Genomic DNA, 23,844 nt, shown 5'->3' on the forward strand with positions numbered 1-23,844 from the left:
TGTACTAAGTCACTTAGATTGCTCTCTTCTGTAGGCAGGCTATCAACAGAACTTACCATGGAACTTAGCTCATTCACCAGGTATTTACTGAGCAGGGCCTGCTTCATTTCAGGTGCTGTCGAAACAGCAATGAGAGAATTTTCGTGAAGCTTACATTCAAGAGAGGTCAGACAGATAGTAAATAGACTCAGATATTAAAGAAAACCATTATAAGTGCTTTTAGGAGAGTATGATTATATTGTGAAAGACAGGCCAGGAGGAAAGTTCTCTTTGGATCGGTTCTCTGCATTGATAATTTAAGTAGTAAAGTCTGCATTACAAGGAGGAGCTAGACTGAGCACAGTATTCCAGGCAGGAGGAGCAAGAGTGCACACTTAAGGCAGTGAAATGTCGTGAAGAGCAGAAAGAAACCGGTGTCCTGAGGGGCCGGCAGTGGGGAAGGAAGGAAGTGGAGATGGCACCGATGTGGGACCTCACTGGAGTTTGATTCTACTGTGAGCCTGTAAGAAACAGTTGGGTGTTTTGAAGTGTAAGAGTGATTCAGGCTGCTGTTGGAGAACGGGTTGTAATAAAGGGGAAGGAAGGAATGAGGGGCTATTAGCAGTTGTCGTGTAGAAATGATAATAGTCTAGACCAGGGTCATCAAGCCTTTTGGCATTTCTGGGCCACACTGGAAGAAAAGTTGTCTTGGGCCACACATTCAATATGTTGTGACACATAATCACACACACAAAAAATCTCATGTTTTAAGTAAATTTACAATCTGTGTTGGGCTGCATTTGTGGCCATCCTGGGCAGGTTGGACACCCCTGGTCTAGACGAAGGTGGTAGCTAGTGGCAGCTTTTTTGGTGTGTCGGATACCTTACTAGGTAGAAAGAACGTCATAGTGTTCAGTTGTGTTGAACGAGCATTGACTGGACCTGTACGAGGAAGGGATCAGGAGAGGAGGGCAATCTAGGCAAAGGACTCAGCACGAGTGCACACGGTGTGCTTGTAAAATTACACCTACTGCTTACCTTGCTGGAATGAAGGTTATGCCTGAAGACCTACCAGGGAGTAAAGGCTAAAAAGTAGATCAAGGCATAAAGCGCATTTGTTTGCCGTCCTAATGAGATTAAACTCCTCTTGAATGCAGGAATAATAACTAGATCAAGTGTGCATTTTAGAAAAATCACCCTAGCAATTAAAGTAGAAGCCAAGAGAACAATTATCATAGTGTCGAAGTATTCTGGGTAAGGAAGGATAGTTAGTAATAATGTTTTGGTCTGTAAGTTTGTATTCCTTGTCTTGTTCTCAGATGTCTTTAAAGTTAAGTGACGTGGGGTATCTGAAATGACACTTGAATCCAATAAAATGATGAGATTCTTTGGTTCCTGTCTCAGGTTGTGTTCCCCGGGAAGCAAGCTCTGGGATGGAGATTAATATGTCAGAGGCTCCCTGGGGAGTGTTCTAGGGACATGGGGACCACTCTCTGTGGCAGGGACGGAAAGGAAGTTGGATGGACAGAGGGAGAAGTTGGGTGACCGTGAAGTGTAAAAGGCCCAGCTGAGCTCCACAGAGAGTTCGTTCATTCTATAAACATTGTCCACTCCCGGCCCTTTGCCTGGCGGTATATGATACCCTCTGGGAGACAGAAGGTAAGACAGTAATTCGGGTCAGGCTGGATAGAGAACCAAACAGGAGAATGCCCTGATTAAGAACAAAAGAAGAACCTAGTGACCAAGTCATAGGATGGCCATTTGACAGAAAATGAAGGTTTTTATATGCAGTTTCTTTAATTTTAGATAATAATGGCGATACTCATTGAACACTTGGTACAGGTGGTGTGCCTTATTGTTATGTCTTTTAGCTAATTTAACCCTCACAACAGTTCTTTGAGGTAAGTCCTATTTTCCTCAATTTGATGGTTGATGAAACTGAGGTTCACAGCATCAGTAACTCGCCTGAGACCTCACAGCTACTCGGTGTCTGGATGGGAAATTACCCGTGATAACAGGGTGGAGTCACCCTGTGCTGTACTGCCTCTGCGTATTCTGGAATAACGTTAGGAAAGTCAATTTTTCCAATTATGCGACACAGGAGAACATGTCATTTGGTAATGACTTTTTTTTTAAACTAAAGATGACTTCATGAACTGTTTTTCTGATTATATGCTTTATACAAACGTAAAATTGGATTTAAAATTATGTGACTCATTCTTTTAAATTGTCATATTCACTATAATTGATGAGCATTTTGTAGCTTCTTTTTTTTTTACCTTTTAGACTACATGTGCACTTTCACTCATTCTTTCATTTTGTGAACTACACCTGAATGAGCACAGTATACTAAAAGCAAAATTTTGTTCTATTGTTCTGAGAAAAACTATAGAAATAACACCTGTCTAATGCAGCCTTTTTTGTTGTTGTTTTGGAAGCTTGCCATATATTCTAGAAATGAAGGTGAAAATCCCTTAACTTTATGAAAATAAAAAAATGACAAGCAAAATAATAAATTACTTCTTACAGTTTTTCATATTGATGAACTCATCAGCCTAATGCATGACTTTTATTAACTTGTGGGTCTTTCTAACACGGAACTATATATTTCAAGTTTTATCTGCCCCCAAGCAGAAAGTTAATAATGTGAATCTAAACTATGCCAAAATTAATGTTTTGTCATTTTCCTAAGTTTATTTTATGTGCTTGTCTTGTAGGCCTGTAATTTATTCTCATAACGTTGTTCTGTGTCTGAATGACTTGGAAAAGCAAACCTTCAAGGTTATGTGTTATAAAAAGCATAGAATTTTATAGTATAGTTTAAAATATATATTTGCATATATATATTTATTTGTTTAAAAAATTTGAGCCTCTACAACTCAGGGAATTTATGTTGTGGCGGGAAGAGAGAGATGATAAGTAACTGAGACATACCGAGTGTCAGAGGTGGGGGAGGGGTACAGCTCCAGACAGAGGCGAGGCCCGGGGCCCCTCTGGACAGACCTCGTTTAAAATGTGTGAAGGGATATCTTACCAATGAGTCGTCTGAGCTGGGACCGAAGGATGTGACCAAGTGAGCTGTGCGTTTATCTGGGCTCAGAATTGTTGAGCATTTAAATCCTCATAGAAATGTAGGTAGACTGGTTTTGCGAAGTTTTGTGTTGTCACTGTATGGCTAATATTTTCAATAAATCACATGTCCAGGGCTTTGTGAAATTCAGTATATATGCCAAACAAATGTTTGCTGTTTTTATGTCTAAATGACATTTTTCTGATGCATGGGATTAATTTTGATTTGGTTAGGATAGAGAAGTTTGTTGAAAGTAAAAAAGAATATACTTCTGTATTTAATATTTTTCCTTAACACTTTACCAAATACTAATCTATGTAAACAGTACATGAATACAGTTCTTTTATGATATGGTTGAAATAAATGTCTAGAAAGTTTATTCTGCTCCATGACAACATTCAAAATTGTAATTGGATGTTCGTTTATTCCTTAGATGAGAAAGAAGAAGGTATCTTGGGAAGCATACTATTACCTAGTTTTCAGATAGCCATGCTTACCTCTGAGGATCACATCAATCGCAAATACGCTTTTAAGGTGAGGAAATAGTCATACTTTCTAATTCTGTGTTTGAATCTTGCACTGATTAAAAAATGGATATCGATCCATAGATTTTTATAAAATGTTACTTCATTGCTTCTCAGCCTTTTGGCTCAGATCAAGTGTAGTATCTGTTCTTACCAGTTTATAAAATGTTACTTCAGTTACAGTAATTTTTATATTTAAAAATATATTAATGATCTTATGGTTGAGTAGCAAGTGCCCCTTAATTAGGAAGTACATGCTCAAATATTTAGGGGTCAAGTGTCTTTATGTCTGTACTTTCAAATGGATAAAACAAATGTGGTAAAATGCTAATAATTGGTAAATATACTTGTAGGTGTCCTCGTGATCATTTTACTAACTTTTAAAGGTTATATCTGAATTTAAAGGTTATATATATCTGAATTTTTTTAGAATAAATTTGGGGGGAGAACACTGCACAAGATAAAAATATTACGCTACTTTTTAAACAATATATGTACAATTATAATCTTATAGAATATTTACAAAGATTTTTAGGTCTAAGTACATTATGAATGTTAGATACTTTTGAGAGAATATTGAAGCTTAGGCGTAAAGTTTATTATTAAAGCAAGTAGACCTGAGCACCACCAATGAGAAGGTTTATAGCATTACAAAATTGATTTAATTTTTAATTCACAACCACTTTTTTAACAGTTTACTCTCAATTTTATTTTGCATTTGTTTCAGGTAGACAGCGTAGTGATTAGATGCTCACACACTTTTCATAGTGCTTTCCCTGACACTCCAGCACCCAACCGGCAGCATGCCTAGTAATTACAGAATTGTTGACTATATTCCCTGTGCTTTTCTTTACATCCCCGTGACCGTTTTGTAACTTCACATTCAGTTCCAAAGAGCACTTGGTACTGGCTGATTTAAAGCTTTGGCTAAGTGACAGCATTAGCTACAGAGCAGAAAGATCAAGAAAAGGGTATCAGGGTTATAGAGGCGATGGATGGGCTCAGTGAGAAGCTAAAATTTGAACGAAGACTTGTGGATAAGAGGGGAATAGCTTCATATTGCAATAAATTTCATTAGCAGTGTTACTGGAAAACAGTTATTTTAATAACAAAGCTTAAGGCTGATAATTTAAAATAACTTTAAAAAATACATACACATACATACCTGCGTGATTCTAACACTGTTATTTGGCCATGGATTTAAACTTTGTTAGCTTATTAATTTAGCCAATGTGTGAACTTGTGCCATGTGCGGGACATTTTGTTTGGTTCTTAGACTCTTGAAAAAATCCTGGATTGTTAAAATAGCAATAAAAGTGACTGTTAAGTATATTTTCTCTGTAATGATGTGATTTAATTTAAATTTTATCTGTAACAAGGATAGTAATTTCTGTTTCAAATTCTCTCTTCTGCAATGTTGTTTCCTCTGAATTTGTGAGCTACTTTTACTACTAAGTCGGTTGACGTTGATGCTACTGCTTATCACCATGGTAAGTAGGAACTTCATAGGTGGTTCTTGAACACAATTGTGGAATGTGATGCTGGATGGGGGACTTGGCCATCATCTAGCACATCTCCCCCTAGCACGATGCCTGAGTCATGGCTACCACTGCATCTTCTCAGCACCAGCCAGTGCTCCTTCTATTGGTCACAAATGTGGGCTGTGATCTTTATTCATTTCTCCCAAAACCCACTCAGACAGTCCAGTGACAGTTTGTAGTGACTATAATTATTTTAACATGTAGCATTTGAGCTCTTTCTATAGATAGTGTTATCTTTTACAATGGCTAAGTGAGATTTGTTGGTTAGATAGAGTTATTTTGCGCCGTGTTTATTGAGTTTATTTATATTCCGATTCTTTCTGAAAAAGATTTTGAAGAAGTTAATTTGACATTGTTGATAAGCAGACAGTGAAGATATTGGAGTAAAGTCTGTGGCGCCAGATTAATTCCTCTCTTCCAAATATAGCAGACTAACTGCATACTTAGTACGCTTCCCTTTACCTCTTGCTTATGTTTGTACACAGGTGTTTCTAAGGATGACAATTAAAACAGCACATTTTGAGGACTATAGAAATGACTAGTAAGGGGGAAATAGTATGCTGTGTACATTTTGATTACTTCAGTTGCTGGTTGCTCTGGGACGTTTTTTAATAAAGTGGTATGAATCACAGAAATGGAAATTGCTAGGGGTTTGAGCCTGGAACAGGCATGACTAAGTACTTCTTTACTTACCTTCTTTCCTTCCCATTCACTTTTTTTCATTATAAAAGAAACATTATGAAGGTAGGAGGGAAAATTAGTATTTATATATTTTTCAAGATTGAATTATATTTTACCCAAGTCATTTAATTCTCTATCTGTAGATAAGACAGGTCTGCTCTTTTGAAATTTGATGGTAATGATCTGTGCACAGAGCATGCAACTTTCTTTTTCCCTTACAGATCCCGTGTTCCTGTTTAAAGTGATCGTGTCATTTTCAATCAGGCAGCCCACCCGAACATGCGGACCTATTACTTCTGCACCGACACGATAAAGGAGATGGAGCTGTGGATGAAAGCCATGCTAGATGCTGCCCTGGTGCAGACAGAACCTGTGAAAAGGTAACGGCCTGCAGGGGAAAGAACGGTGGTTTCCACTTACATTTATTCCATGCCTTGTAAGTATGTCATCGTCACAGTGCATACCATTTTAGCAGTCAGGGCGTGAGGTCCTTTCTTTCTCAGAAAACGAGGATTAATTCTGTCCTGTATGAAACTGATGCCCCTTTAGTTAGATCGAGGTACCACCTGCATTTTTATTCCACCTTCCCTCTCTGCTCATTTTCACCTATCGGTGTACTGAGGTGAATCCAGAATTCTAACCTTCAAACTGAATGTTCTTTCTTCTTGCAGAATTACCTTTAATTTCCGGTAAGTACATTTTTTTTTTAATTGTTAAACTTCACAAGATAGTGTTCTTTAAGGTCTTAACTCTTAGGGAAAAGTTTATATTCATGCAGTTAATTTCACTGTGGTTTTTCAAAATATATTGTATATTTTTGAAGTTTAATAAATTGAAATAAAATTTTGTGATGAGTTTTGTGTCCCTACCCCCACCCCAGCATTTCCTGGTTAATTCTGGTTGTTTTATAATAAATGTCTCCAGAAAACAGGTTCGGAAGCATTTGGGTTATATCTAAATATATCTCCTTCTGGGTGAATTCTTCTTTCTTTTGAAACTTCATTACTTAGGTTCTTTGATAATATAAACATGTACTGTTAAAGTATAGATTTGTATGATTTTTTTCCCCACTGCTTGAACTTGGACTATTTTAATATTAAACTGTATTATGTTAAGAACTAGTGAGAAGAAATCTGCTTCTAAAACATGTAAATAGCAGCTGAATAAAGTGCTTTAAATATTCCAATAATTTGAAGAAAGTGTGTGATAAAGTTTTTTGTTTTGTTTTGTTTTTCTAGTCAGCGATGATTGAGTACATATTCTAAAGAGAATGCTAACCTATAATTTTGGGTTTTGTTTTTCTTCTCAGAATAAAGGGAATTGTTAGTGTAAATCTTTAAGTCTTTTTGTGTGTGTGCATATATATATATAGTCTTATGATTTACTGGTTAAAAGACTTAAGTTGATGCTACATTTGTTTGTTCTTCAAAATAACAAGTCCAAAGCAGCTTTACCAGTCACTAGTGATTGAGCAGTGGGAAAGTATGGAGAAAAAAGAAAAGAGGGCCAGGCTTGAACTGCAGGGCACATGTTTTTAAGAAAACCCACATCAGTCATATGCATATTCTAGGGAATTCAGTTTGTTAAAATGACCTGAGGGACATAACCATGAGGTGCTCAGCATTGAATGCTAATGAAAATAATGCAGGTGAAAAGAATTCATTGAAGATCTTACTGTTACTTTCACTTCAGAGTAAAACCGTCAGGGAATTATGTAGAATGTAGAAATCAGTATAATTAAAATGCTTACTTTCCAGGTAATTTCGGCATTATATGTTGTGCTTATCTCAGAACTTTAACTAACTATTCTTTTCTGGTACTTTGCATTCTAATAACTAAAAGTCACTCATAATTTAGGTTGGTGAAGATTACAGTCAATATTTTCCTGTGATTTCTGACAACCTACTGGTTGGTTGCATGTCCATAACAATTTTTAGCCAGTTGTGTTGAAGCGATTTGCTTGGTTGGCCAGGAAATCACTGAACACCAACCTGTGTGCCTAGCCTGGTGTCAATCACCATTATCACGTAGAAATTACTTTTTATTCTACTTCTAGCCATTACACTCTTATTTTACCAGTTAGTATTGATTATTAACATTGAAGGTACCTAATTGTTGTCATAATTTATTTCACTAGTTTTGAGAGCTTTTTTTTTTTCCTGCTTAGTGCTAGGGTAATGGGCTTTCCTATATGGCCAGAGTACATAAAAATATTTATTATGGCATGTTACCTAGGAGATAAAAACATAGGGTTTTTAACTAGAAAGCTCATTTCTTCTGAATTCACAGAGTGTTTGACCTGTGAACGACAACAGCACTGTCCCCCACTCTGCGGGGCGTTGCTGGCGTGTATGAAACAGTGCAGGCGTGATGCACGTTCTCCCAATTTCCATCTTTGGGCTTATTATTTTCATTTTCTATATTTCCATGTATCTGCTGTGATAACTTAAATGTCGCTTTTTAAAAGTAGATCACAGGTTTTACACTGTTTATGTTATCCTCATATACATATTTGGATCAGTTTTATTCCAATGAGAGAAAAGGCGGCATGTGACTTTTTTTATTACATTTATTAAGTGATAAAGAGAAAAAGGGAATCCAGGTCTGGTTTTAAATGCAGCTTTAAGGAGACTAGAAGCAACTAAGTTTTAAAAAATCTTTTCAGACATCTGATATTCATTGTTAAAAAGCCCCTCCCTGCCTCCAAATTTAGCAAGGATGAATGTGCTTTGTGTGTAAGTCTTCTCTCTTGTCTTTTGAGGGAAAGGAGTTCCATAGCATATCTTAGTAAACTTTCTCAATTATCTGATACTGCTTTCAATCTAGGTGCTATAAGTTTGATCTAACCTAAATATCTGGCTAGTCCCTAACTTTGCTGTGAGACAAATAGTCCCATTTCATCTTTGGCTCACTGATCATATACAGACTGCCCTTCTGTAGCTGTATATTATGGATTATTTTCCACACATCTCCTAAGCTGGCAGTAGTGACACACTTAGGACTCCATATGAATGTTTTTATGTATTGTAAGGTGGCCATTTCCTTAGAGGCTTCCCATTGTGGCTTGATCTTGGCAGTTTCATGCAGGTTCAGACACTCAGCTTGGTCTTTTCAGAGCCTAGAAGTGATTGATCTCAGGGCAGCTGATTCTCATCAAAAAGACCTAGATACAGCAGCTGGAATGGTGAGCAGTAAACTGTCCAGTGGTCCAGACACACATTGTAAGCAGCACATTCTTCTGGTGAGAGGTGGACTTGGGATGCCAGATTCTAATCAGATTTGCTTGATGAGATGGAGTGATAATGGTAATAAAGTCTGTGGCAACCGCCTGTTCTTCATAACAGCCTATAACCTTGGTGCCACAGTTACCCCGCTTACCAAAAAGGAGATTGAGGCACAGTCACTCTCCACGTCTTGCCCAAAGACAGACAGACAGACATGGCTAATAAGGGGTAGAGTTGGGAGCTGAATATGTGCTTTCAGCTCCGAGAGCTATTAACCAAAACTCAGGTCCTCTTACATACAAACAGTTGGTTAGTCATGTGGCTCAGATCTTTGGTAGCACCAGGCTATAATTTCCTGGTGGAGTCATTTCCACAAACCAGACTCATGATTGTCTCATGATGAGTTGACCTTCCTGGCTGAAAGCCATTTTGTTTATTTCAAGTGACTAGATGCTGTGGTCCTTTAAGTGTGGAATTTGTGGTTTCACTGCAAAAGGGCAATTTTATTTGCTATATTTCCAGATTTTTAATGGTGAGGACACTTACCACTTCACTTTTTACTCTCTGGTGTTTTATATACTATATACTTTGTATCATACCACAACCCTAGGGGTGTGTTCAGGCTTGTCCTCTGTGACCCTTTGAGGTTTTTTTCTAAAGTAAAAGGTAATTGTACATTTTTTCCTAGATTGAATCCCAGAAATAATATGTCAGTTATTTCATCTGATTTGCTATGATTTTCTTCTCTGGTTTCAGAGTGGACAAGATTACATCTGAAAATGCACCAGCTAAAGAAATCAATAACTATCCCAACCACAGAGTGCTCATTAAACCAGAGGCCCAAAATAACCAGAAAAACAAGGAAATAAGCAGAAATGAAGAAAAAAAGGCATTAGAAGCTGAAAAATACGGATTTCAGAAGGATGGTCAAGATAGACCTTTAACAAAAATTAATAGTGTAAAGTTGAATTCTCTGCCCTCTGAATATGATGGGTCAACATGCCCAGCTCAGACTGGACACTACAGGCCAGTCAATGTGAATAGTTCAGAGAACAAAACCATCAATGTGAGCCTGGCAGATCTTAAAGGTGGAAATCAGCCAAACGCAGGGCCCTCGCACGCAGAGGCTGACCGGGTCATACAGAGGACCAATTCGATGCAACAGCTGGAACACTGGATTAAAACCCAGAAGGGGAGGGGTCACGAAGAAGAAGTCAGAGGGTAAGCGTCTCGTCTCTACATGTTCTGAACCCAGGTTTCTTTCATGCTGTGTTGGTGGAGACTGGTCTCTAAGATACCAGTTAAAAGGATTCATTCAGCCCTGGCTGGTGTGGCTCAGTAGATTGAGTGCCAGCCTGTGAACCATGACGTCCCTGGTTCGGTTCCCAGTCTGGGCACATGCCTGGGTTGCTGGCCAGGTCCCAGGTTGGGAGCATGCAGAAGGCAACTGATCAATGTTTCTCTCCCTGTCTTTCTTCCTCCCTTCCCTTCTCATAAATAAAATCTTTTTTTTTTTAAGTATTCATTTACATTGTGACTTAGATATTATAGTTTGTTACTGTATCTTTTTTTATAGTAGTCAAATACAAGTGTTCTTTTCTCTGTTTCCCACTGTTGTCGCTCAACTGTATTAATTGTGACGAGCAGTTGTTCTCCCTTGGCCCAGCCCAAGAGAAGGTTTCAGTTGTGGGTAGAGATTTTTGTTTGTTTGGGAAGGGGGGAGGCTGGCTGTCTTTGGGCAGTGACTTGTGCAACCCGACACGATGCAGAGATCTCCCGAAACAAGCGACGGGCACAGTAACGGCTTACGCTCCCCAGTTCTCCATCTCCTTCCTTTCTCAGCTCACACTGTGCAGGATAAGTATTGGATGTGTTCATTCCTGCACACGCTTGTTCCCTCATACTTCACGTTAAGTACTGTGTGCTAACCGTGGGGCCAGAAAGTAAAATGGTGCAAAGGTGTAGTCCACATTTCTCACAGAGGCTCTTACGTAGGAGTGGAGAGAGTGAAGTGCCCAAGTTCGGTATACCGTGACCATGGAGGAAGAACAGAATGCTGTAAGACCACGTTTCAGGGACCACAAACACAACTTAAGCACTCGAGAAAACCTTTCTGGAGGAAGAGAAAACAGCTGACATAAAGGATTCTATGCTTACGTTAGTTTAGATGTGCAGGACCCAAGTCAGAGAGCAGGGAAAGGATCGCCAGTGTGGCTCAGGTGCAACTGCTGTGTGTCAAGTGAGGGACACGCTGGAGAGGTGCGCCGAGGTAGATGCATTCGGGTTTGTGTTTCAGAAAGATGAGTCTGGCTGCAGAATCTGGAGGACAAAGTGGAGGAAGTTGAAAAGCTATTGGAGTAAGTGAAATGAGAGGAAGGAGATTTGTTCAAGGTTTAACTGACAAGTCTAGCTGAGTGCTCAAATGGCTTGATTGCAAACTATTCTCACTCAGGCCTTGTTGGAGCAATCGGGCGAAATGGAGAAAGATGCCCTGGTCTTGGTTTGGCCTGATCATGAAGGGTTGTCTGGTGCCTTTTACTGCATAGAAAAGGTTTGGGAAGAGAGAAGGTCATGAATGATTTGGACAGGTTAAACTCGAGGTGCCAGGTGTCTGTATCTCCAAAAAGAGATCTGGACTTGAACAAGGTTGCAGCATCCTTGTTATATCACAAGTACGAAAGATAAGGATGAGAATAGATAAATTCATCCAACAGGAGGCTGGATAAAATAAAAATTCTAAGGGAAAACCTAAAGAATACTTCTATTTCGGGGAGTAGGACGTGGTCCACAAAGGAGAAGAAAAGGAAGGCCAGAGGACTTGGAGGAAAAGTAAGTGCCTGTGGGTTGATAAAGTGTGTCATTAGTCAGGAATTTGATGATGCAAAGTTTTAGAAATGCTCCAGTGTACTAGTGCACATACATAAAAATTAACGGAAGAGTTGTTGTAACTCTTACCCCTCAGTAATAGAAAGCCAGAAAACAATGGCACTAAAGTTTTGATTAAATGAAGATGAAGTGGTTTTCATAGTGAAAACTCCCGAGGTACAAGCAAGTTTCAAGCAGTTTGCTGGGCTGCCGTGGCTGAGGTGTGCGGTTGTTGTCCTCAGTCTCTCTCAGCAGTGCAGCTACGGGGCCGTGTGCACTTGGCTTTGATCGCAACCATGGCTGCAAAAGCCTCCTCCTGTGATGTTTTGTTCACTTCCCTGCCCTTCTTTCCCTCCTGCAGTGTTCACTTGTCTAATTTTCCCAAGGGAGAAGTGTGAGAAATATTTCCTATTTTAGAAATAAAATTTGATTAGATAGAAGAGAAGCCAGAGGTAGCTCTGGGAAGAAGAAGAAGAAGAAGAAGAAAAAAAAAAAGGATGTTTGGAAATACTTATTAAGGTTATAATCATTTTCAGGGAAACAATAATAAAAATCCCAGCAAGAAGGCTTGCAGAGTCTGTGCCTAGCATTCAGTCTCACTTCTGGAAGTTCATTTTAAAATTGTTGAGCATAAAGATTAGTTTCCAAGCCCTTTTACGTCCCTTGATGGCTATAACTAACATACAGAAAGGCTTTTTGTGACTCTTTTCTTTGAAGGTGGACCTGCAGCATTGAAGCCTCCCCTCAGGTTATTCTGAGCTCAGGTTTTCTCTGCGCTGCTCTTCCAACTTTGGGTTCACTGGCCAGCGTCCGGTTTGGCTCACTGGGATATATCATCTACATTAGTATGTAAACCTCATACTGAAAAAAAATAGTTGCGATGCTTTATAACAAAATCATTTTTATTGGTGAAAAGAAGCCTAATTTATTTCGTAAAACTTTTTGAAAGGCTTGGCTTTTGTTGTTAAAGTTCTGGTCAAGTTCTTGCTTTTAATGCGTAGTCAAATAGTAGATCCCTGCGTCTGTGAACAGAGCATTAACGTCTCCTGGTGAGTGGCAGCTTGTGAGTGGCAGGCACTGTTGCAAAGCACGGTGCCTTACACCATTGTTCTGCATGGCAGGATCACGGGCTGGGTTTTCATGGTGCTTGACAGGCAGCTGCTGGTGAATGGAGCGCTAAACCTGATGAAGGAGCTTACAATGTGCATTTCGTACACTTCCACTTAAAAGTAAATCACATTGTTGCTGAATTTGAATTTCTTTGGGGAAGACCACTGACGGAGAAACTGCAGTCTTGGAAAAACAGGTCTCAAAATGCTAGATAGTAGTATATGGGATAAAAATAAACTACCTGGATAAATAACCTAATTTTTAAAAATTCCGGGAAAATGGTCCCCAAAATGGCAGAAGAGCCTTTTAAACTTCGTAGCCATTAATTAGTTGAGCTTAGTCGACGTCAGCCTGTGTTAATGGCCACAGACAGGGTTACGGTTCAGGTTCAGTATGCATCTGTGCAGCAGGGTGCGGCTCACGCATTATGAATGCTTCAGAGCCCCCACCGAGGTGTTCGGTGCAATTATAGTTTCTGAACTGGAATTTAATGTTAGTTTATATGCAGTTGTCAGTGTGGTTTAGGTTGACTATGGTATGCCCCTTCCTTACATGACTATAAAAGATTTTTTCACATGTTTCTAAACTTGATATGAAGTTTATATCATTAATATATTCTGTATATGCACCTATGATATATTTTAGTGCCCAATCCAGAGCCGTTTGTGAATCAAGGTCACTGTAGTTATTTCTGGAATTTATGAACAAGTAAACCAAGGCATGGGGATAAATTACCTTAGTATTAGGGCAGAATTTCTTGGCTGGAATCAACTTTCCCTGGCCGACAAGCTTCCGAAGCAGGTAGCCATGGGTTGCCCAGTGAGGCTTTTTTTTTTTCAGTCTCTGGCTTTTTCTGTTTTTGTTTTTTGTTTTGTTTTGTGTTTTACTTTTTTGAACTATTTTTTCTGTTACAGTTGTCCTAACTTATTTTTTCCCCTTTCATGCCTTGCCACCCAGCCCACTCCCCCAACAATCAGTCAGTCCCCTCTCCGATGTCCACATCTGTGTTAACAGAGAAGATGGGGGAACAGGGAGGGGACCGTGCAGAGGAACAATGGGACAGCCACGTGGAAGGGAGGCGGCAGAGCACTGAACTTCTCATGCTGGTTATCCCAGAGTCCCCGGGACCTCAGCCCCCCATCCCCTCATCATCAGATGGTGGGCCTCACCACCAGTGTTTCTGGTCTTAGGGGGGTTTGTTCAGTTTTGATCAACCCTGTCTTCAGTAGAAACATAGAAAAGCTGAGGAGCTATCAGTATGACGGGGAAATTTAATTCAGGGAAGAAGGTTGAAAGAATTGGAAATGGTTTGAATACAGAATAAGAGTTGGTATTTTAGAGCCATATAACATAACTTGGTAATGAAATCATCTTCTAGATGAGAAAACCAAATCCCCCAAAATATTCAGTTGGCCAGATTTTGTTAGCATATGAAAGATTCTAGAGTATTTCCCCTCTGGTTTTGGGGTATCTTTATTTTTAATTGAATCATTGTGACAGGGAAGGTTTTTTTTGTGCGTGTGTTTAATAATTACTATACTTCTGACAAAATTTAAAAATAGAAGGATTGTTTTACTTTTTCATTAAATCCAAAAGTCGAGAGTCATTGGCATAATGAAAAGAGTGCTGTGTAAGGAAATGAGAGGCCTGTACTCTAGTTCCATCCGACGCACCAACCCCCCCCAACCCCGAGTGTTAAAATCAGTGTAATCTTGGTCTGTTCCCCACCCCGCCCTCTCTGCCTGTCTCCCACGAACACTCCCTCCCTCCTGTCCCTCTCTCTCACACACATACACACACACTCGCACTCAGAGGTATGTTTATATAACTATATATAGGTAATTTTCAGAGTCTCAGAAGGTGTAAGTAATTCATCAGTAAAGTCTCTGCACTTGGTAGAAAAGCAAGAGACAAAACTTGGCCTTTCTGATTTTTGATCAGCTGCTTCTTCCTACTTTGTTCTTTTTCTACTGTAGTGTTTTATTTTTCACAGCCTTATCTCTTTCGTGAGTGCTTTAAGCCACAAACAAAGTATATTTAACACAAGACTCTCTCTCCTTGTAGAAAGGTAGCATAACCGTACTGTGCTAGTAGACACAAGTTGTGTGGGGGTTCTGTGAGCACGCCTCATCGCCCAGTCGCTCCCAACTCATTACACCTGGTCACAATGAAATCTTTGTTTTATGTGAGTATTTATGTATTGTTACTGGCAACAAGTCTTTGGGTCCAAAGAGAGCTCTGGCATTCCAGATTTCCACATTATTCAGAGTACAATCAAGTAACGTACACATCAAGCTAGACATGGGACCCCTTCTGGTCCTTGTAATCACCGACATCTTTGGCATTTTAATACCCAATAGGTGACAGCAAATAATTAGCAATTAGACATGCACAGTTCCAAAATACTCTCATTGTCCAAAAATACAGGAGAAAGGTGTTAAGCAAACAGTACAAGAAGAGGTCCGGAAGCCTGAGTTAATGGGGCCTCCGTTCTCCCATGTGCGGTGCATGGGGTTACAGTGCGTTTGCTGTCACTACAGTGCAGATGGGCACCAGTGGAGGTGATGGTGTAGCGAATACCTGTAGTTTGGTAGTCGTTCTTTGTAACCTAGATTTTGGTTTTGTTCTGAGAAGATTATGTTTGCGTTTAGGATTTGAATTGTAGTTGTATTTTATACCCACCTCTAGAGGTAATGGAGACGCGAATGCTTACTTTATTTAGTGCAGTAAGAATTTTAACTGACTTTTTAACACTCTTTTTGTGTAGTGGCTCTGACCTGGCATGCAGTCAGCACAGGGTGTTTTTATATACTCCAAAGGGTGTTTTTATCAAAATGCCATTTTTATTGTAAACTGAAATTTCATTTTATTCTTTAATCTTAGGGATGCTTAGTAATGCACTATTATATATCCTTATTTAAAAGTTTAGTATTTCGTAAGAACTTTATTTTAGATGCTTAATGTATTAGAAGAATTTTTCGATTGCTTTTCAATGTTCCCCAAAATGCAAATGGCACTCATCAAATGGAAAATTAATTTCTACACCAGAAACATTGTAAAATTCCTCAGATTTGCAGTTTTATATCTGAAATGTTATGTTTAAGTATTTTTGTCTTTAAATGTTGAGCCTTAGCTTGAAGTCATGTTTATTTTTCAAGTTAAGAAAAGCAGTCGAGGGACATTATTTTTTTAAACCACAAATGTCATGACGTGCCCCTTCCATGGTCACACCGTCTGAAGGAAATAGTAGGACAGAGTAGTCAGTCGCACAGGCCTGCGGGGGTTCATGTCCTGCCTTCATGCTCTGCTGCACACCTCAGAACGCCCGTGTTCCGTCCATGACCAGAAATCCCGTTTAACTGTTCCAGTGAGATGTGTAAGACCGAGGTTCTAGGAGTCTGTATATATGACAACAAATAAGGTGTGGAGACAGATTTGGGATTAGTGAATATCCCTAGTTCTAAATGAAGTACAAATGTTTTTTCTTCTTTAAACCAAATTGTACATTATGTAGCATTAATCATCTTCCATGTAAGTGACATACATGCTGTTTACTTAATATATTAAACCCATCAAACTAAATGTCATAAAATGATTTAAATGTTTTTATTAGTAACTTAGACCTTGCACAATATTTAATATTTTGATCTTTTAAAAAACAAGTCCTAATATATATTTTAGTGACCAGCAGGGAAAAAAAAGTACTCTAATTTAGAATCTGGAAAGCAACTTTCTCCTTCATTTTTACATTTCAATTTTTTCACTTTAGCGTAATCTCTTACCAAACATTGCCGAGAAACATGCCCAGCCACAGAGCCCAGGTTGTGGCCCGGTATCCTGAAGGTTATAGAACACTCCCAAGAAACAGCAAGACCAGGCCCGAGAGTATCTGCAGTGTCACCCCTTCCACTCATGACAGAGCGGTGGTGGGATCGGGAGCAGAAGAGAAACGAAGATCCATGAGGGACGACACGATGTGGCAGCTGTACGAGTGGCAGCAGCGTCAGTTCTACAACAAGCAGGGCACCCTCCCTCGTCACGGCACCCTGACCAGCCCGAAGACCATGGTTAACATTTCCGACCAGACAATGCACTCTATTCCCACGTCACCTTCCCACGGCTCAATAGCTGCTTATCAGGGGTACTCCCCTCAACGAACCTACAGATCGGAAGTGTCTTCGCCAATTCAGAGAGGAGATGTGACGATAGACCGCAGGCACAGGGCCCACCACCCTAAGGTAAAGTGCCTGCTCATCTTGTGTTCATTACTTGATCCTGCTGGGTCTTGTTTTGTTTTCTAGTACACTACTTTTTTAATTGGGAGATAAGAAAATAGGGAGGAGCAGTCAAGGCAGCTCCTTTTCTTTTTCTTTCTTTTTTTTTTTAAATTAAGGAAGAATATTCTGCTATGTTACAATCTCATGTATAAAACGTAAGCTTACAAGGCTGCATTTCTCAAGAGCACGGAAACAGTGTTTTTTGTTTTTTGAGCAGATGCATTATGCATTCTTCTCTGCCTGATAACATATCTCAGCTTTCCTTGCAGGTTAGAACCACATACATTTTTATTGGTTCGTCCCTCACTTGCAGATTCTACACCTGCCTTCTCTAGCAAACCTGCAGACTTGTGTCAGACGCATCCTTTTCTTTGCTAAGATAAAGGTGCCGGCCTCATCTTCTGACTAGCTGAATATATGGCAAATGGAAATATCTCCTTAGATACCCAACTTAATATCAGAAATGCTTACTGGTGTATGCTTTTAAAACATTGAGCTACAGAGACCATGTTTTCATTGGTACCTTAAGATAGTTAAAGCACTGCTTAGTAGCGTATTGAAAGTGAATTCAGAGTGCTTTGTACTGGTCAGCTTTTCACGATGCTGAAGCAGTTGACCAGACACCCTGCATGCAGCCAGTTCTCCAGTGTCTGTCCTCAAGTGAAAAGGAATTTTCCTGCGATTTTCCTTTTAGTTCTAAAGAATTTCTTGCTGTGTACTATTTTTAAATGCACTTTTTCTTATCCTTGTGACAGGCTGAATCTTTCAGTTACATCTTTGCATACAGCATTTGCTTGGATTTTCCATAAGTAAGAGCTAGAAATTAATAATTCAATAAGAAATTTTCTGATTGCGGGATGCTTTACGTTCCTCACCAAAAAAAAAAGCTCACTTAGAACTTCATTGTCGCAGTTTCATATTTTGTCGCTCTGTACACCCAGAGACAAATCATATTTGATTTAAAAAGTGGCAGTTAGGAGAAATCTGATTGAATATAACATACTGTGTGGTTGAAAAGTATTCTCATGTTCATTAGTATTTTTCATATTCTTAGCCAAAATTTATGATCTGTTTTCACAATAAATATGAGATGAATGTGTGCTCTCTGTCCACTTCCCAGTTAACTCCTCCTCCCAAAAAACTGCCAATTTTTATTTCAAACAGTCTTTCTTGTTGTGATCAGTGAGTGGTTCTTGAAGTATAGTCCATAGACCTCTGGGGGCTGGCAGTGTCCCTGAGGGTCTCCATGGTCCTTTGAGGGCATCTGTATGCAAGGCCAAAACTACTGCTGCGATTATGATTATGATTATGATTATGAGGTTTTTTACTGTGTTACCATATGCTAATAGTGCAAAAGCAACAGTGGGTAAAAGTAGGGGCAGCTTAGCCTAAATCAAGGGAGGGGCTCCCAGCCATGTGAGAGGTCATTATAGGCTTCACTTAAGAATCCCTTTGAGACAGGCCTGGTTAAAGAACAGTATAAATGGCCCATGGACATGGACCACAGGGTGGGGCTTGGCTGTGGAGCAGGGTGGTTGGTGGTGGGGAGGGGAGCAGGGGAGGGCAAGGGGGGAGGGTCGGAACTGGGATGACCGTAACAGAACCACAATAAAAAAATCTTTTAAAAAAAAGGAATCCTTTTGATGAAACAGTAAGGGATAATTCTATTATTCTAATACTCTGTGTGATGAAATAGATAAGCTTTAAGCATTTGTATTGCATACCAAAGTTCTAATGGTTGTCTCACATAAAGACACTTCCATGATCGTTTGAGTTGCAAGCTGAACTAGCTGCTTTTTCCATGAAACACCATTTTTACTTGAAAGAACAAACGAAGAACTAGTTATTCAGACTTAGTAATTGACAGACACTTCTCAAAGTAAGATGTTAGCCTGTCATTTCGAGGAAAACTGCTGACAGTACTTGTCACTGATATGTGTCAACATTAAAAACATCCACATAACTCACTGCACCAGTATTTTCCATGCAACCAATGTTTGATGTTATAAATCATAAATGGGTAGGAGATTCATTTAAAAGTGCATGCAAACTAATAATGGATGTTGCTGTTATGAATGATATGAAAAGCTCTTTTCATTGATACCATTTCAGATACCAGTTTGTAACTAACCTTTCCAAAAATATCACTTTTTAGTGTAATATCAAGGATAAATATTATATATAATACAATTATCCAAAAAAAGCTATTGAACTTCTCTTTTCAATATATATATATATATACACATGGAGGGTAGATTTTCTTTGTGTATTTCTACTAAGGAGATTATCATAACAGATTGAATATAGCAGCAGATATGAAAAATCTAGCCAAACGTTAAAGAAATTTGCAAAACTGTAAAACAATAATTGTCACTAGTATTTTTTTTAAGGACATAAACAGGGGCCTGAGTACCACTGAGCCAGACTGGAGAATTACTGTTGGCATCCATATTTTAGTCAAGAAATTTTAATACCTATCTTCTTTTGTATGCACTAAGAGTAAATTTTAAGTGGTACTTGACAATATAAATATAAGATTTGTCCTCACTGACGTTGACCACGGAAATTTATATTGTGCCTTTCTTTTCCTAGCATGTCTATGTGCCTGACAGGAGGTCAATGCCAGCTGGCCTGACTTTACAGCCCATTAGTCCCCAGAGCCTCCAAGGCAAAACAGTGAGTATGATACCTTTCTTCACCATAACATGTTCTATTTATGTGCGACACAGGGTAGCACATATCTGACACAGCTTTTAAGTTTGAATTTTCAGACCGATGCCTTCCAAAGAAAAACTTGTACTATTTTTATGGAAGAGATGCTCATAAGAAGAATTTGCAGTCATGTAACCATTTCAGAGTCTTACCAGATAATTTTCCCTAAATGTCTGGCTGCGTAGATATAAGATTATATTTTCTAGATGAATTCTATAACCTGGGTGGATTTTTTTTTTTATTCCATTGGATGTTAATTCTCTCATCCTTAGAACAGAAGTTGGAGTAGTTCATTATTGGAACAAATTCAGCAAGCAGCCACTTGTAGTCACACCACAAGCCTATTAAGAAGTTTCTCCTGTGGATTTTTAGGTAGATTAACTACTTTAAAGCAGACTAGAAACTAATTTACATATTTATGAAGAGAGAGAAAGACTATAAAAATACTTACCATTATCATTTTATTGTCAGTGTTAAACTTCAAATTGAGAAGGAGTTATATTATCAGGACACAAGTAATAACTCTTGAAATTAAAGAGAAAAGATGACTTTTTATTACTTCATTTTATTTTAATGGCATTTTCTTATCATGAGAACTATGCTTTAGTATCAGTAAGTAGTTTTACTTTCTGTGACGCTGTGATTTGAGGACCTATATAGTTCCTTATTTAAAATTCCCTTTCTACAGTAATCAAAATAAATTCATCTAACATGTATTTTGCAAACATTCTTTTAATCTTTTACATACTTAGATATAAGGAAGATTTCCTGGCTTTAAACTACTTGCTGTTTATTTGTCAAGGTTAAAAATACTGCTTGACTAAAACTAAAAACTTTTAAATGCTGGGATTTTAAAGTATTAAATTGTGAATCTAACAGACATTAATTGATCGTTAAGGTAATGCCTAATACACTACAAAATTTTCTCTTATTCTGGGCTCCCTCTAGTGGATGTTTAGGATAAATTTTTGTTTACCACCTACTTTTAAAGGAGTCGAATGTGCCTCTGTTTTACCTCACGATTCAAATCTTAGAAACTTAATGGAATACTTCATCTTTTGGAGCTATCTTTATCTTTTTAACTGCATAAGTAACAAACCAGAGTTTCGAGATTTCTCCTTTTGGTGCTTCTGTCCAATAGCACTCTAGTTCTTAGAATATTTAAATACCCCTCCCTGCCTTCTCCCTGGCTGGATCTCGAGGGTTTGATCATAAGACATGGGTGGCCCACAGCTCTGAGGTCCCGAGATGGGGTTGGCATCAGATCAAAAGCAGCTATTCTTTTTGTTATGACGTTACTTCTTTACGTCAACACACGCAAACACATTCTTACACTATTTACTCAAAAAGACCCTTGTCTCATTTGTACACTCAGTTTTATCCAAAGAATCCAGTAGTAACTGGTTTATTTACTTCTGACATATTTCTCCCCTGAAGTCCCAAGTTTTTAATGTAATTGTAAATAATAGTTTAAAATCTGACTCTAAAATATAGTATTAATAAAAAAGGAAAGAGAGCAACGGCAGATGAACAGAATGGAGGAAAACTAGTATAATGCTGCAGGCAAAACAAATCAGTCTCAGGAATGCTCTTTGGCCTGGAAGTTTTACTGTCTTACAGCTTACAGCACTGCCAGTGTTCATACTTTACTGCTTTTCTAACAAAGGAAAATTTGTCAGATCAGCCTCTTAAGGAATCTTACCTGTCTTTGAAATTTTCTTCCCCTTAGGAATCATAGTAACTATCAGGAACCAAAAGCTTTTTTTCTCCCCAGAAGGTAGAAGGAGGGTTTTGTACCCATGAAAACTTTCTATATGTATTAAATATATGTGTATTTTTTAAAAGTCAAAACTGATCTTTTTTTGGTCACATAAAATAACCTTTGAAAGCACTAACAGTGGCATTTAAAAGTATAACTGGGAAGCAGTGAACAGATCTCAAGTACCAAGTTTAATGATATAAAGATATTATCCAAGTTTTCCCTGAATTTTAATTCTTTTTATTTGCCTTCTGTTCTCTAAAATGGAGTGCTGGACATGCCAGTATTGTTCTATTCATGTAAAAGTCTTAGGTGTCATTTTTATACATCTTATTAGAATAATCTTCTAATACCTCTTATGTGTAAGTCTGGGATTTTTTTGGCATTGTGCTTTTTTATGCTTAATATTTAAATTTCTCTTGTGAGTTCTGAGAAGATGCCTTACTATACTGTCATTTTGCTGTATCTTTTAAAGTAACACTGTTCCTTCTATTTCTCTAGATATCTATGCATTTATGTAGGACCCATCATCATAGTGCCTAGGCGCTATGTTTGATGTCAACCGTAAGAGGAAACTTGCCAAGAAATCTTGGTTTAATGTCTGTCACTTAAGACAACAATTAATCTGTTTTCCACTGTTTGGATTCTTAAATTGTACTCCTTCAGCCAGAGGAGCTTACGCTGCTGCTAATAAAGCTGAGACGGCAGCAGGCTGAACTGAGTAGTGTCCGGGAGCACACGTTAGCACAGCTCATGCAGCTAAAGCTTGAGGCCCACAGCCCAAAGGTCAGCTATGGAAAGATCTGTCTGTGTCGTCTGCCATTGTCACTTATTTTGAGCCACTCATTAACCAGTTTATCCGTGTCATTAGTGTTGAGCATGAGCCCATACCATCATTGCAGCAACAGCATTAGGATCTCCTATTGACCCTTTGAGAATTTACCTGCCGATGCATTGTTAAAGGGACACACAGTAGGATGCGTTTCGTCTTAGACACCCCCACCCACCCATCCACTCAGCTACCGCCTTTTGATTGTGAGGAAAGAAATGCATAGATACTCAAATTGGGTTATCATTTACCAAATAATGTCAAATTTCCGCAATTGGTAAAACGGTATTGAAAAGTCCTGCAATTTGCTGCAAAGTAGTAAGTTGAAAATTGATTACAGTTTTAATAATACTATCTATTAAAAGTCAAAGATTAATTTTAAGGTATTTTTTCTGTTCTTGAGTAAAAACAATGAACACAAGTAAATATTTCTCAAAGGGTTTAATAGCCTCTGATTATATGCAAAACATCCCAAGAAGTCCTATATGGCAGAAAATAATTAACCTGTGAAGCTTCTACCATTGCGTCTGCCACAGCCATTTGAAGGACTTTTCGGCTTAATATTTCAGCTCGGATGCATGTCCACTTAATTTCTTGCAAAACAGAGTGCAGTGATATGATTTAATATGTCATCTGTACCATTCACGGGGAAGCATGTGTGTGAAAGTTACCGTGTATTATCATATAAGAGGTTGTGGTAAACTACCTGTTTTTCTTATTTCAAAATTGACCTTTTCATGAATTCTGCACCTTCTTTCCTGTTCCTCTGTTTCTTGATTGATGCCTACTAGAATGAAATTCTTTTGCATCATCTTCAAAGGAACACCATATATTTGGATCATCAGGTGGGCTTTGTAGAATTTTCTTACATATACTACCTAATAGAACTCTTGAAATGTAGTGCAGTTTTTTTCAGGCTAATCAGATATTTCTGTCATTTTGAGTTTACTAGCATGACTTTTACCAGTGACAGAGTAAGAAATGTCTAAGTAGATGAAGTTCAGAAATACCATAATAAACAGGAAGACGGTTGTAGAGGTAAAAAAGGGATAGAAACACTGGGTCACCTGAAACTGAGAGCCTGAATTCTCTAGACTTCTTTCTTCTTATTCCAAGAAAACTCCTACTACATATGGAGGCATATCTCAGCTTGGCGTTGAGCTAGCTGAAGACATGGCTACCAGGCCGTGAATGCCCTGTTGGAAGACCAGGAGGGTAGGCGTAGTACGCTCTGTGTTCCCAAGGGTTTGGTCTTTGCCGAGCTACATAGAGT

At 38.6% G+C, this 23,844-nt stretch overlaps 1 protein-coding gene and 1 pseudogene across 6 annotated transcripts in view; both read left to right on the plus strand.

Moving 5' to 3' along the window:
- PLEKHA5 (pleckstrin homology domain containing A5) overlaps positions 1–23,844 on the plus strand; it is a 202,495-nt gene that overhangs the window by 130,780 nt on the left and 47,871 nt on the right. For 5 of the 6 annotated variants that reach the window (XM_037136575.2, XM_037136576.2, XM_037136574.2 and 2 more), the window contains 5 exons: positions 3,483–3,583; positions 6,060–6,175; positions 9,776–10,240; positions 16,764–17,232; positions 19,864–19,947. In XM_037136575.2, coding sequence (XP_036992470.2) covers positions 3,483–3,583; positions 6,060–6,175; positions 9,776–10,240; positions 16,764–17,232; positions 19,864–19,947 — 1,235 coding nt within the window. Of the gene's footprint in view, positions 1–3,482; positions 3,584–6,059; positions 6,176–9,775; positions 10,241–16,763; positions 17,233–19,863; positions 19,948–22,408; positions 22,529–23,362; positions 23,417–23,844 lie in introns of all 6 variants that reach the window. The other variant, XM_037136583.2, reaches the window with a different exon arrangement.
- Positions 3,679–3,814, plus strand: LOC119042867 (uncharacterized; annotated as a pseudogene).

This window comes from Artibeus jamaicensis, unplaced genomic scaffold (genome assembly GCF_021234435.1).
Source record: "Artibeus jamaicensis isolate MK-2021 breed Jamaican fruit bat unplaced genomic scaffold, CSHL_Jam_final contig_233, whole genome shotgun sequence".
Lineage (NCBI taxonomy): Eukaryota > Metazoa > Chordata > Mammalia > Chiroptera > Phyllostomidae > Artibeus > Artibeus jamaicensis.